This window comes from Acipenser ruthenus, chromosome 26 (assembly GCF_902713425.1).
Source record: "Acipenser ruthenus chromosome 26, fAciRut3.2 maternal haplotype, whole genome shotgun sequence".
Classification (NCBI taxonomy): Eukaryota; Metazoa; Chordata; class Actinopteri; order Acipenseriformes; family Acipenseridae; genus Acipenser; species Acipenser ruthenus.
In genome coordinates, this window is record NC_081214.1 from 1,145,016 (window position 1) to 1,159,382 (window position 14,367).

General features: G+C 43.1%; 1 protein-coding gene across 10 annotated transcripts in view; it reads right to left on the minus strand.

Annotated features, from left to right (window-relative positions):
- Positions 1-14,367, minus strand: part of msi2b (musashi RNA-binding protein 2b) — a 158,973-nt gene that overhangs the window by 75,225 nt on the left and 69,381 nt on the right. For all 10 annotated transcript variants that reach the window (XM_059001223.1, XM_059001221.1, XM_059001219.1 and 7 more), the window contains exon 7: positions 7,137-7,181. In XM_059001223.1, coding sequence (XP_058857206.1) covers positions 7,137-7,181 — 45 coding nt within the window. The remainder of the gene's footprint in view (positions 1-7,136; positions 7,182-14,367) is intronic.

Here is a 14,367-nt window from a genome sequence, read left to right on the forward strand (position 1 = left end):
CAGGTAATTTGGGTAGTACGTTTGGGGGTACGGCAGAATTTCATATATTCACATGGATTGCAGTGTGCAGAACTAAATACCAGCGCCCTAAAATTTCTAAACCTGATCCTTTCAAATAGTGGCAGAATTAAACTGACCTGTAAGTGCATTGGAACCTGACTGGGTGCTTTTCATTACAGAAATGCAGACAGTAATGCAGGTCACAGGATTCGCGGGGGTGCTGGAGGTGTATCAAAAACGTTCCAAGCAGACACTGGAAACCTTTCACTTTCCTCTCAGGTTTGTGAAGCTGTGCAGTGTTTCAGATGACAGTGCAGCGCTGTGGCACGAGCTTACAGGGGTTAGCAGCCATCTGCATGAAAGGCAGCACGAAGGAGCACGGAGAATTCGAGACCCCGTCTCCGAGACGAGGAGGAACACGCACACTACCAGGGTAAACAAACCCAGAGACACCGGGAGGCTTGGACGAGAGGAATGCCTTTCTTTGAAAACCATCCATAATATTTTGATATGCAGAGGAGTGGAACATCCTGCTGTTTACCGCAGAGGAAATGACTGTTATTTCTCTACAAGACAGAAAGACAGGCTGTCCTGCTCCATCCTATTACAACACGGTCAGCTTACTGGAAAACAGCCCCTCCACGTCCAATCACAGGCACATGCACCAGGATCAAACATCTATATGCATGTTATTGCTGGTGTTCGTTCTTATTGGGTGACATGAACATGCATCCGAGGGCTTGGTAGTTTTACAGCTTATTGGTCCCCATTAGAGAGGTGATTTAACAGAGGTCTGATATGTTTGGGGACAGTGGTTTGAATACTGAATACAGGGATGGTGTAAACACACTATAATGCAGTCACACAATTCAGCTGCATTTAAGTTTCTAGCTCATAAAAGTACATTTGCCAGGGTCGTGGAGAGATATGTTGCATGTTTTAAAGGGCAGCACTTGCATAACTAACAATAACATGACAATCCTGCCCTGGTATGCTCATTTCCTGAGGGGGGAATCTGTATTTCCTTCAGATAGCTGTGGTTTCTGCATCCATTACCGGAACTGGAGAAAAAAATGAATAAATAAAAACATTTAAAAATAATAATAATAATAAAAAAAAAAAATTCTAAAATAAAAACAGTATCTGGTTTTAATATAGCAAAAGAGACACAGTACAAAACACTAAGGAAGATCCAGAAAAAAAAAATCTTCTCAATGTTGTGTGACTGCCACATCTAGAGAAAATACAGAATGTTCAGAGTTCCTTCCGGAATGCTGGGACTTGATGCATCGCTGCCGTGTTCTATCAATTCTTCAATAACGCCAAGCTAACCACTGAAAGTCTTAACTATAATTATATATACCCACACACACTTCCAAAACCCACAGGCCTTACCATAGGAGATCATTATTACAGAAACGCTGTGTAGATAATAAAGTAATCAAAAAACACTGTGTAAAAGTCAACATAGTAAGTTCTAGGTCAGGACACCCTGATATTGTGTAGGTTTGTACACGCAAGACTGAAAGGACATTAATTGGCATTAACTTACAGCTGGCAGCTTGGGTTAGTTTAAATCAGCCAGCCTGCATACAGGAAGTACAGTAAAGTAGCAATGACATTTAGTTGTCTTGCCAACCTTCCTACTCTGCCATTACAGTTTCAGAGATGTTTCTCAAAAGGGCAACAGCTGCCTTCAACAGCACCTGCACACATCACATATTCAGGGCTACTGATTTTCCACGGTCGTAGAATTGGGCATTGGGAACGGAATTAGAACTTTTGCAGTGTCGTCTCTCATGGCAACTTCATTTTTTATTTTTTTTTCCACTCTACCCAGCCATGCCGAGTTAATTCATCATGTGACTTCACTCGCGTGTCTCTGCAGAAACTCAACATGGAGGCTGCACCAACGAAGAAACAAAAAAAAATGCAATGTTTCAGCAAAAGACAGAGCTAAAACATTTTCCGATTATCTACATGAGGATTGTGGGATACTGTCCTGCACATTCTAAAAGATCATACTGCCAGTCGTAAACACTAAGCACAGTGCTCCCTTCTCATCATGTTTAAATCACACACTTTCTCAAGGTTAGTGAATTGGCACAATCAATAAAAGTGTCAAGGGGAGTATTCGTTTTTTCTGCATTCAGTGTAAATGTTTCTTCACTGCTTCTTCAAGCGTCACAGCACGGCTGTTCCCTCCACCGTGTGTGAACACGGAAGACAGCATCAATGTTTGATTGAGTGCTGCCGCTGTGAAAATGAGCTATGCTGGTCAAAACCACATGGGAGACGCCAGCTTGCTGAGTCACGTGATCAATGGGTCACATGCTCTGAAGAGCCTCTTCTGATTGGTCTACGTCAGGATGGTTTCTGGAGTCTCAAAGTTTCCTTGTTTCTAGAAAGGAGACTTCCAGTCTGCACAAGGAAATCTGTACCTCTCTGCAAGAAAACCTGTACCTTTAGCATGTACGTGTAGCTGTCTTGCAGTGGAATTACGGTAATGAGACAATCATGTATTCTTCACATTAATGTAGGATCTGTTAACGAAAACGTATCCATCAGCACACATGAAAATACATCAAATAAAATGCTCTTTTTTATTGAGAATCCTTGGGTTACTTTTCCATCCCTGCTACAGTTGAAAACACAATGAGATAATTACCAACTTAATTCGGTCTTCAGAAAAAAAAAAAAATTCTGCTTCATATGCAAATGGACAATCTGCAAGTTACAAGCCAGTTATTAGAAGTTATTTTAAGCGTTTTTTTTAAACGCTACTATTGTCTCTGGAAAGTTCTTGTGAAGGTGACATCTCACTGCTGCATTGGCTGCTTATAAACAGATTGAGAAATAAAAATAATAAAACAAATCTTAAATTAAAATGCCTGGTACAGTGCAACCGAGGAGAGGTAATCGCTTTCCAACTAAAGGATTTCAGTGAAACCAGTGGCAGCTTCTTGCAATCACTTGAAGAGATTACAATGCAGAGCAATACCGATGGCTTTCAAATGAAAAAAAGACTTATCAAGGTTTCACAAAGGCCAGCCAAACCATATATAAAATAGGAGAATAGGTAAATAAACACTAACTAAGCTTGTTTATATATCCAGACTCTGCTTTCTATATTTTAAGTGTGGAATAAACCAAACGGGACACTGTTTTAGCGACACGGTTGCTCTGTTCCTTGTCCTTCTGTCCTGTTTGTCTCATCTGCAGAGTTTGGGATGCAGGCAGCCCCTCTGTTTTGAAGTATTATCAGTAACACAGGTACTACGGTATTGCTGAAACCAAACACACTTCTTCATAAACAGAAGCATCCCCACTGGAGCCGCATTCTTTCCAAGGTCTTGATTACATTTTGGGTACGCTACGATGACTAGATTTTTCAGAGATAATGATGCACAGCACAACACTAGTCTTCAGTCACATACTGAAAAAGTGCCTCAAACTGTGCTGTTCACCAACGCATGCTATTTCTCCCCAAAGCGTTCCAAAATAAACCTGTTTGCAAAGCTAGCGTGCAGAACAATGTAATGTGCCGGGCAGCGCGGAGATTGTGCCATAGATCAACTCGACTCTCTCTCTCTCATCCGTTTTGTAGATGTCTGCGTGGAAGACAAATGCTGCTTACAGTAACACACATGGTTTCACAGAAGCCCGGTCCTGCTTCCTGTGAGGTGACTGAATAACGGACCCCAGCGGCACAGTGGAAATGCCCTAGTGTGGGACAGGCCTTCACCAGTGGAAAACACAAAGCAAACAACTCCACCAGCTGTCACCGGCACTTCAAGCAGGTACAGTAGGTAGGCAGTAGGTAGCCTCACAAAGAGAAAGGGTCTAAAAAGGCAGGCTTGGGGCTTGTTCGCTGCAGAAATGTTGTGCTTATTTTGCATTGCCAAACTGATTTTCATGCTCTGCATATTGAAGTTTTCAGCGTTGCTACATCCGCAATCCCTCCGAAAAGCACTCAAATATAATTCATGGACGCAAAACTAAAAAAAATAAAAAAAACGCATTCCATGTCAGGCTACTACCCTATATTCCACAGTGTACTCCAGATTTCTTTTGGGATTCCCAACCTCCCCACTTTATATCGACCACCTGCAGCCTGTACTGCACTGCACTGCACTGCACTGCACTGCGAAACCTGCAGGTGTGGAGAGCAGCCAGTCCCCTGCCCATGACTCGAACCGCTGTCTACAGCTGGTGTCCTGTATCCTGCACTGCGCAGAAGAAGTCTTCCTGAACGATGAGGAGGATGAGCAGTTAGATCCATCCTGCTTTAGAATCAGGTAAGCTGATTACAACCTGAACAATGCAGCTCACTGTTTCACTGCCCAAGAGCAGAATGCGCTCCATTCAGCTTGAAACACAGGCCGCACACAAACAGGCTCGGTGCTGCCAGAGCCAAGAATGTCTCTCTTTTAATAACAGCTCCCACAATCTGCATGCTGTCTCAGGAAAGATTTCCCCTTTCATTCTGTACAATGAAATGAATAAAATGTAATTATTATTTTATAAAGAAAAAAGAAAAAACAATTCTACTGCTTTGTAGAAATGTGCTTTAGTATGCATTGATCAGTTAAACCACGCACCCATTCTTATAGATGTGTTTGTTAGGGTTCTTTAATAGGCTTTGTGTGAGAATCTGTAACATGTTTTAAACTCAAAACCACTGTACCGATTAGAGAGTGTATAATACACAGGGTGGGGAGTGATCCACAGGTCAAACACAATGAATTGTTCACACATTACTGATAATGTGCCCGTATATTAAAAGCCCATCTAGTGTTACTCAATGGGTTAAAGGCGGTGGGGATGCTGATGCAGACTAATCTTATCTGTAACACATTCCTGTGTGAAGAGTGTTCCAGTGTTTCAAAAGGTTTACCGGAGACAGAAGAGATGGCCTTTATCAGCCATTTCATTATAACCTTACAGGTGCTGTCTGAAGGACATTGCTGAATACTTCAAATTACCGCGGAGCGTAGCTGTACAGACGCCAGTCTATTATATAAAATGTCTGGTTTGTGCAGAGCGCCGGTATTTTATTGTGTCGACTCATATAATAAGAGCAGAATAGAGGCTATTTGCTCATTGCAAGCTGTGACCCTATAAAAAGGTTGCAGCAGAAAACATCCCTCGCTGCTTTTTACCACCTCATCACTGCTGGCAAGAAGAGACTCAGCAAAGCAACTGTCAATGAAGTTAATTAAGTTCTTTGTTGCTTCCCCCGAATTCATTTCAAGCTAACTAAAATCATCAATTTCTGAATGTGACACCAGCTGCATTTACCTTCTCCACAGTGTGTGCTTTTTATTAGGCGATTCAGCTGTTAGGGAGACCTGTCGGCCAGCAAACATATACCCCCGGAGCGAGTGGTGTAGGAAACGCCGATCAGAATCTGTCAGGGCTGTTTTATGAGCTTCTCTAAGAGTTAACGTCCAGGCAGCACAGCACTGCATCAGACAGCATCCCAGAGCTTTTACAAGGAAAAGCTCACCTTGTAGACTGCAAGCTGAAGTCTAGTATTACCAGGATTCAATTTCAAGTCATACAGCTAATGCAGCTTCAGGCAGACGGGGATTTTAAATCTCAAAAAAACTCTCCCTGATCGGACTTCTCAGCTTCGGTGAATCCAAATGAGAGCCGGTACAAAAACATAACAAAAAAACAACATGTGTTCTAGAGAGAGTAGGACTACACTTTCCAAACAAACAAGGAGGCAGCTTCTCTTAACTGTATCAATAAAACGACAGGCTGGGATCCTGCTCTTTCATCAACACAGCTAACTGCATTGCCGGGAGGAAAGCCTGACTGACTCCTCTCTCAGAGAACGGTTGAATCGGTTTGAAGAAAGAAAAAACTCATTTACGAAGCAGGAGGTTCATAAACAGGGATTTAAACCCATTTTGCTAGATTGATTCTGCCAGTTATTCTCCTGGTACTTGGGAACACAGAGCAAACAGTTCTGTGTAATAAATACATGTTAAATTCTGTAATGGGAAATGAAAGCACAGCTAGATTTAATGTTTTCACCTGACTTTGCATGCCTGTGAAACAATTCACTACAATACAATCTTCCACTTGCACATACTCCTTCATGCAAGCATCCCGGAATACTCTCCACACCATCTAAAGTGGTTTTGAAGCAGGATTTAAAACCACTCGCTGGCTGCAGACCCCAGACCTCCTGAGGAAATGAATCCCACAAGATCCAAGCCGCTGGCATTCTGAAAGCAATGTTTAGTGGCTATTTTTATTCCCCCACTCAGAACAAACATGAAAAGAGGGATGCACCTTATCTCCTCATCTTCTACTCAAAAGCGCAACAAACATGTTTTTAAAAAAGCAGTGGCTCAAATGCTGAAAAAGAACAAAGTCCCCTGTGTGTGGTTTTGAGAGAGGGGTTTCTAAAGGCAAAACTCTGCATTGCACTGCACGGCGCCCATCTTTTTAATTTTATTTTAAACCAGTGATACTCAGAAATACGGGGCTCATTTCCCTACAGTAAAGCTTTGCCACATGGACCTGCACGCGTTTCCACAGCCTCAATCCTGACGTGGCTCAGTTTATGCCCTCCTGTGCCCTTTATTTGTTCAAAACATACCTAATAAATCAGAAGCAATACCAGTAGCAGCGGTTTAGGGCTCCTTATCTTCATTTACAACACTCTCAGAGTTATTTTACAAGTTTATGGCTTCGTTCAAAAATGTGCCAACATACAGCGTACAGGAGCAGTCTTGGGAGATTGTCGTCTTCTTACAAAAGGAAGTTGCCCCAAGAGCCCAGATCAAGCACAGATAAGAGGGAGATAAGATCTGCAGAAGCTTAGTGCCCACACGATCTGACTGCAAAGCACCAAATCTGCACTGCACTTCTCGGGATGGCTGAATGACGAGGATTGTATTGCAGTACAGAGCCGTTCCCAGGTTTACCAGCTCCTCTGTGCTTAGTCTGGGCTCAGCCGTGCTGGGACGGCTCAAACTACTTGCACCCATACCCTGCATTTAAAAAGATCTGCATTCACCACAAGCTCTGTGCCTAAATGTTATGTTCATACCCCAGGACAAAATCGGTCAGGAAGCCAACAGTGACAGTGTCAGCTGTGAAAGGAAAAAAAATCTTACCTCTATGCCTGTTAGTAGTTTTATCAAACATAAGCATGGCATCTTCTACCTGCAAGACATAAAAGAATATTACAGTCAGATACATATTCTGTACACACACAGGATAATATAAATATAAGTTTATATAAAATAACTACAATTAATACAGATTTAAAGATAGAAGTAAAAATGTATATATAGAACACCGTTACATCATGTAAGGATAAATCATGGATTTGAACAGAAACAATAACAAGTGGATTATAAAACATTTTATCCATATCTGAAACTGGATCAGTTTGTTTGGAGACCCACTGCTCCCAGGTAACAGTCGCTAGGCAACCAGTTAATCAAAACAGGTCCGAAGCGCATCATGGAACACATGGGATCTCCAATGGGATTGGCCCCTGAGACACACGCTGGTGTTCTCTCTCTGAAAGGGTTTGCAACGCACACAGGTGGAGCAGTGCCAGGGAGCAATGGGAATTGACAGGGGCTGAGTCTGACTCGCATGTAACTGTCTCTCTCAATAGAGATAACAATATAGCACTCTCAATTCAAAACAGCAGAGAGAGAGAGAGAGAGAGCGAGAGAGAAAGAGAGAGAGAGAGAGAGAGAGAGAGAGAGAAAGAAAGAGAGGAGAGGAAGAGAGGAGAGAGACAGAGGAGAGGAGAGAGAGGAGAGATGAGATGAGAGGAGAGAGAGGAGAGATGAGATGAGAGGAGAGGAGAGAGGCAGAGAGGAGAGGAGAGAGAGAGACTCCCCAGACCTTTACGCCTGTCTTCATTTCAATGGTATTTTTTGTCAAGTACTGGACAGAGCTTGCCTCTGGGAATGCACACAGTGAAACTTTATACTGTATGTATTCATATATACTGTTGCTTGAAACCCTTCAGTGCTCATGGAAGGAGAGGGGCAATGACACTGGCTACCCACAAGAGGGACCCCGATAATCCTGACCTGAGGAATCACGCGCCCCTCCCTGTTCTTCATCCCTGGACATCTCACCCCTTACTGTGCTGGACTGTGCCGAAGTTCAGAGCAACACATTCCTAACGTGCCTCCCACAGTACAGCGGCTCTCACAACTCAAATCAAAACAGGGTTCTGTACTGCCCTTGAAGCCTCGTCTCAGAAAAGGCACGCAAGTAACTTAATACTAAATACTAAAGCCCCACGCACAACCCACCTACATCCTCTCTGCTTCTCTCTTCCATTCTGTAGTCAGATTTCAAGATAAATGGCTCCTGAACACACACACACACACACACACACACACACACACACACACACACACACTGCAGGACAACTCCCCAATGCACACAAAAATTTCACCCTTGCCCTTCGGAGAATAATAAAACGTGCCATTTCTTATTTTATAAATAGCGAAGAGGAAAATCAATACAGTGCTGTTTGTCCTTAAACAGAACTGTGTGGCCATGAAAAGAGAGCAGAGTCCTTGTTAATTCCTGAGAGCCTGCTATCAGTGCAGAGCTGGCAGGACTCGCCAGGCAGTGAAACAGAAGAGTAGAAACTCAGACAAAGGAAGAATAGAGGGGAGCAGTATCTGTGACACGCAGACCGCTTTCTCACGGTTCTCTGTGAGGCGACACACAGTGCAGCCTGAGACCACACCGCCAATACTGGGAGCGTATTAACATGTACTGAGTGCAATGCAGGGCTAAACAAAAGAGGTACCCGGCATGGCAGCTAATGGGCCTTAAAGGACACGAATGGCATTTCATTACGGTACGCCATGCATTGTAGCTGGTGTGTAATCCCAGCATTACTGCATGCTGTTCAATACACAGCCGCTTTTCGGTACGCCCAAACCCATAACACTGTACACGCGAGCGGACGGATCTGAAATTGGTTGAGTGCCATTTTTCATGGCCCTTGTTCTAGTACACTGCCACCCTCGCTCTACAGCTCCAGTTTTGCACCTTGCCTGTAGAACACGGGACGACTATACAAGACATATCGGACACATTTGAAACTTGATAAACTGGACGAAAGAAAAAGCGACAGGCAATGCCACTCCTGATCATGGGTTCAAAACAAGAGAGTGGAGCTCAGGATAAAACGACAGGAACGTGTCACTGCAGAGAATGAGCTGAAGCACCACAGCTCTTACCATTGACACGGCTCATTACTGCCTAACGCATGGGGTGCAACACCGGACCTGACTAATGCAGTAACAGTGTGTTCTTTTATTAGCAGCACACAGCAACTGGCTGCCTCCAAAGCTCGAATAAAATAGGCTTTTAAATGTATTTTGTGAATGTTAAACAGTACTTGTTACAGCGTGCAGCACAGGGATTTGCATGTCTTATTAGCATCTTCCCTATGCTGGTGCTGTACTTTATTACCTCTAATAACGGGCTACCCTTCACAGGGCAAGGGGAACGAAATTAGTTCAGGCATGGAGCCCGTGGATAAGTCACACCTGCAGTAGAACTCTGGCTTGTGAAGCAAGTATCCCATCTCCAGATAAACTGACCTTGCTAAAATGTGGTTTTACGCACGTTCTTTCTAATCAGGGACCTTGGCATGCAATGCCACTGGTTTCCAAATATTGTCAGTGCATTACATGACTGATTGTAACACAGCACACACAGCGCCACTGGGTGACCAAGTGCTGTAACTGAAGCAAGGATCTGAAAGAGATAACCATATCCAATGTTCAACGTACAAAAGCACAGTAGATTTTTTTTTTAAATACTTGCAGTGCCTTTCAACAAGTCTATTCGCTTTATAATTCAATAATGAGGCAGTTGAACACAGCTGTTTATTATACCCTCAGCTTAATACCATGGGTTGCATGCGATTTCTAAATTAAAAAAGCGAGTTTGTCTTCAAAATGACAAATGCACAGCTAATGTCTCGTTCAGCCAGTAGTGGGAAGTTAACTGACAGCCTGTTTTATCCAAGTTGAAAATATAATTGGAACTCTGGTGCTGAGTTTTATTAACAACAAAACGTATTGCCTGAGGACATGCGGGAATAAAAGCTGTTAGAAACACAGCCGGAGACACAGGTATATTGCATTTCACGCTCAGAACCTCCGAGATGCAGCAAACGCACACTTGTTTAAATTCATCTGGGCCCCAGAGAGACACAGCCTATCTGGATTCTGTCTGCTTTTATGATGTTAAATTTGCTTTCCTGGAAAATCTTTAAACTAGAAGTGATACAAATAAACCACCCACACTCGCACACAGAGAGACACAGAGACACTCGCTCACAGAGAAATACCCAGCTTAGGATGCACGTACACAGTTTAAATGATGCCCTTTCAAAACCAAAATCAACAAAACACACAAAGTGAACACCAACAAAGCAGGAGAGTTTTAAGAGCCAAGATTAAAAGAGGCTGAGTAATGCATCGGGCACAGCCACAAGCAAGACCTTGTTTGCAGGGCTTGTATTTAACAGAGTGTTTGACAAATTCAGAATTGGGTTAAAAAGACAAGCTGCAATGTGCTAAGCATTAGGCTTAATTCATGGTACGGCTGTGAAGCCTCTGAATGCAACTCTCTTATATCTCATATAACAAGGTTCAGAAGCATGACCTCAACAGCAGCATCCTGTCATTTTCTAACTTCTTAGCGACCAAACTGTCCTTCGGGGGAGACATTTCAGCTGTGGTCCTGTGTGCTCCGTGAACATTAAAGGTCCTGCTGACACCTTTGAAAGCAGAACAGCGGTGTGTTCACCACGGGGCCACAGATACATTCCAATTCTAATTCTGTCCTGGATAAATTCCACTCCAGTTAAATCACCCAATAAGCAAGAGCAGGACTTGCATAATGTCAATCCAGCTAATAATAAGAATGCTACTACTAAACGATAATAATAATACTAATAGTAATAACACTAGTGCACAGCTCCATTACTTCTGCCACATGGAATGTTTATTTAGCGAAGCACAGAAGGAAAGAGGAAGGAGTACTAACCCTCGCAGCAGAGTAAGCGTACTGTCAGGTGCTGTTAACATTGTAAAGACCCTTGTGGGGTGTGTGTTCTGGCAGAGGCAGGCTGTGAGATTTACTGTGCTCCTGAATTAACAGAGATAGTTGCATCCCCACTGCCAAGCCACAGACCCTCCCTGCCTCCAGGGTTCAAGTGCTGCTGAATTGCGGTGGAAACGGCACACTTTACCAGGCGTTAGCGCCAGTGTTGACAGAGCAAACTGTCATTAGAAAACAAGATTGACAGGATGAGCATTATTTGTTTTTTTAAAGTTTGTTTTTAATTGTTTTGTTTTTTTTCAGCTTCATATAAAGCAGTATGAAATTCCGCCTTGAGGTTACAACCACCCAGACACACGATCCCTGTTCATTGTTCGTCCCTGTGTAATTATATCGTGACGAAGTGGCTGCTGTACTTTATTTCACTGTATTCAGTTACTTGTTAATAAGTTTTGGTCACATGCCTTCCAGAAACAGCGGCACACGCAGTCTGAAGTTTCGAAGCCACAGCCATCCATGTAAAAATGACCACAAGGCTGTCAACTAGAGGGGATAGATGGGAGGTGGTTGCGTGGCACCGTGGATTGGTCAGCTTCCTTTTGGGTCCAAATCTGGTTTAGGTGGTCTCAGTAGGGTTCTCCAATAATTCAGCACAATGAGCTCTGGGCAGCTTTGCAATGAAGGGCCTCTCACCGTGTTTGTCCGTTCAGCAGTGAAGCACCAGAAGCATCACTGCATCAACCCTTTCATCCCTTACATGACATCATCATGCAACACAGGAGGAAATACACTAACTCCTAGCCTCACAAGAGGGCATTCTGCATTTGCGTCTTCCATATTTCCCCATATCTGTTGAGGACGCCATGCATTAAAAGGGTTACATGTTTTTTTTTTTTGTAGAGAGCAACCAAACAAATCCTCGTTGGAACATTGCTCCTTCAGCACTTTCTGCTGCTGGTCGGGTGCAAACAGTTTAGAATGTACTCTTACGGAACATTAGCAGTTGTCAGCAGAAATCCTTGCTTCCTCTCTCCCCTGCTGGGCTCCTTCACATTGTCAATGCTGCTGTGCATGGCGTACAGTACAGCGTGACAGTCCTCGGTTTATTTTTGAAAATTAATCAAATACATCTCCTCCAAGGACAGTGGAGTGTAAGGACACAAGACTCCTAACTGCACAGCAGTTGGAGCTACTGCATGGTTTACCGAGCGCCTACTGACAGTATATTAAGATACCCTTAAGTATCTTAAAACTCTGGAACTAAAGCTTTGGGAATCAGGCCCCATGTTTCAGCACCGAGTCTTTTGTTTACTGGGTTGCTAGTTGTTGACTTCAAGGCTATTCAGCCAAGCTTTGCAAATCAAAGTATTGTTTTTGTTTTGACATAGTTTGCAAGTCAGCAGACTTGATGAAAATCGATCAGTTCAGCAGCAGCAGAAAGTGCTGAAGTTATGAGGAGCATTTAAAATTTAAAAAAAAAAAACGCTTGGGAAATAATGTTTGTAGACCTCTAACATGGTTTTATATACTGTACTGTACTGATCCATGAATGGGCTCTTTAATAGAACGAATACAAAAAAAAAACCTTAGTTTGCCAAGAGACAGAAATGTCTGGGAAAAAAAAACAACACACAACCATGCACTGAAAAGGCAACTTGCCACCTAGTTTGTGTTTTCAGATTGTGAACAGGTTTCTATTGAAGATCTCCTATTGCAAGGGTTCAGATTCTCTGCTGCTGTCAGTGCACAGTAACTCCAAACAGATCGCTTGTATTGGGTTTTGGAGACAAAGCAGATGTAGGGCAATGCTGAAATGGGACTGAAACAGAAACCTCCACGCCATTATTTACCTTGTGAGACAGAGAGCTGTTATCTTTAAACAGCACCAACGCATCACAGGGATGCTACACAGCAGACAACAATCCAAGCTTTTTACTGCAAAGTGAATGGGCCTCCTGTCCTCTTTCCACAATCTACTGTACGTGGCCTTTCACCGTGTTCACAATAAAAAGGGATGAATTCACTCAGTTCCAACACGGCAAACTATGCTTCTGTTTGGAAATTCTCTCCTGTTCTCTCCTATATTTAGAGTGCATGAAAAAAAATAGTATTTAGATTTAAATACATGTTTGCGAAATCGCTATGCAATTAGATACACGCTATTCAGCTCGTCAGAACAGCGTTTTGTTTAGCTTAATGTTTTTTTCAATATCAAATAATAAAACACAACAAACGAAATAAGCAAAATCGATTTCCCACTCTGATAACTTCCAAGATAAAATGTTGAGCAAAATACAGCATGGCCACCTGACCAAGCACATTCGATTATTTATTTATTTCTCTCTAGTTGTTCAAATACAGCATCAGCTGCCTTCAGCGATCCTATTGAACTCCCAGATGAAATGTGAAATTACCGTTCCAGTCAGTGAGTTGTCTCTTGGGACCAGCTTGCAATTGCAAGATCATTTCCTCATGCTTATTTAGAGTTCCCAATCATTTTCAGACACTTTGCCCCACTCGGAAAGAAAAGGCCCTCAGAAATGGTCAATTTCGCAATAACTAGAGGCCGTCTATTTTGTTTTGCACCTCGATAATTGACTTGGCTTCTGTGTAATGTCCGGGCTGGTATATGGAGTGCCCATCAGACCCACCCCCCCACGAGCCTCGGAGTAACAGAGGCTAAACTCCACCTCAAGTGTCACTTGAGTAAGATGAACAAATAAATCAGTTGCCACTGCTGGCCCCCGAATACAAGAACTGAAGCAGAGAGCTTCACAGGAACCACTTCACTTGCATATCCGAGTGTGAATACCAATAGGGCTACCTCGGCAGCACTCATCCTTTTTTCTAATGTGTTATGAATGTAGTGCTCTCGACAGGCTCCTGGCTGACACCAGAGGAGATTGACACTCACTGAACCACAGGACTAGGAACAACGTAAGATTGGAAGACATGCTGATTGATCTCGGAACTTTGCCAAGTTGGGTCTTAAAGGATCCCAGTGATTCTGCATCAAGGTCATAGGTCGAGGTAGATGCTAACAAGTTCACACACCCCTGTGCAAACCCAACGTGGCCACAGCAAACCGCAAATCCACTCACTCTGTTTGGCAGTGCTGCTTATTTAATGCATCCGTTGTGGCTCTGAAATCATGCATCAAGTGTATCTATTGAACCAGCATGTTTTTTTATGGTACCTTAGCCCCATAGTTTTCAGTTAGGACAGCTTAAGCCTTGTAGCAACGTCTGTGTAAAAAAGGAAATTGCATGCATCTCTCCTGTG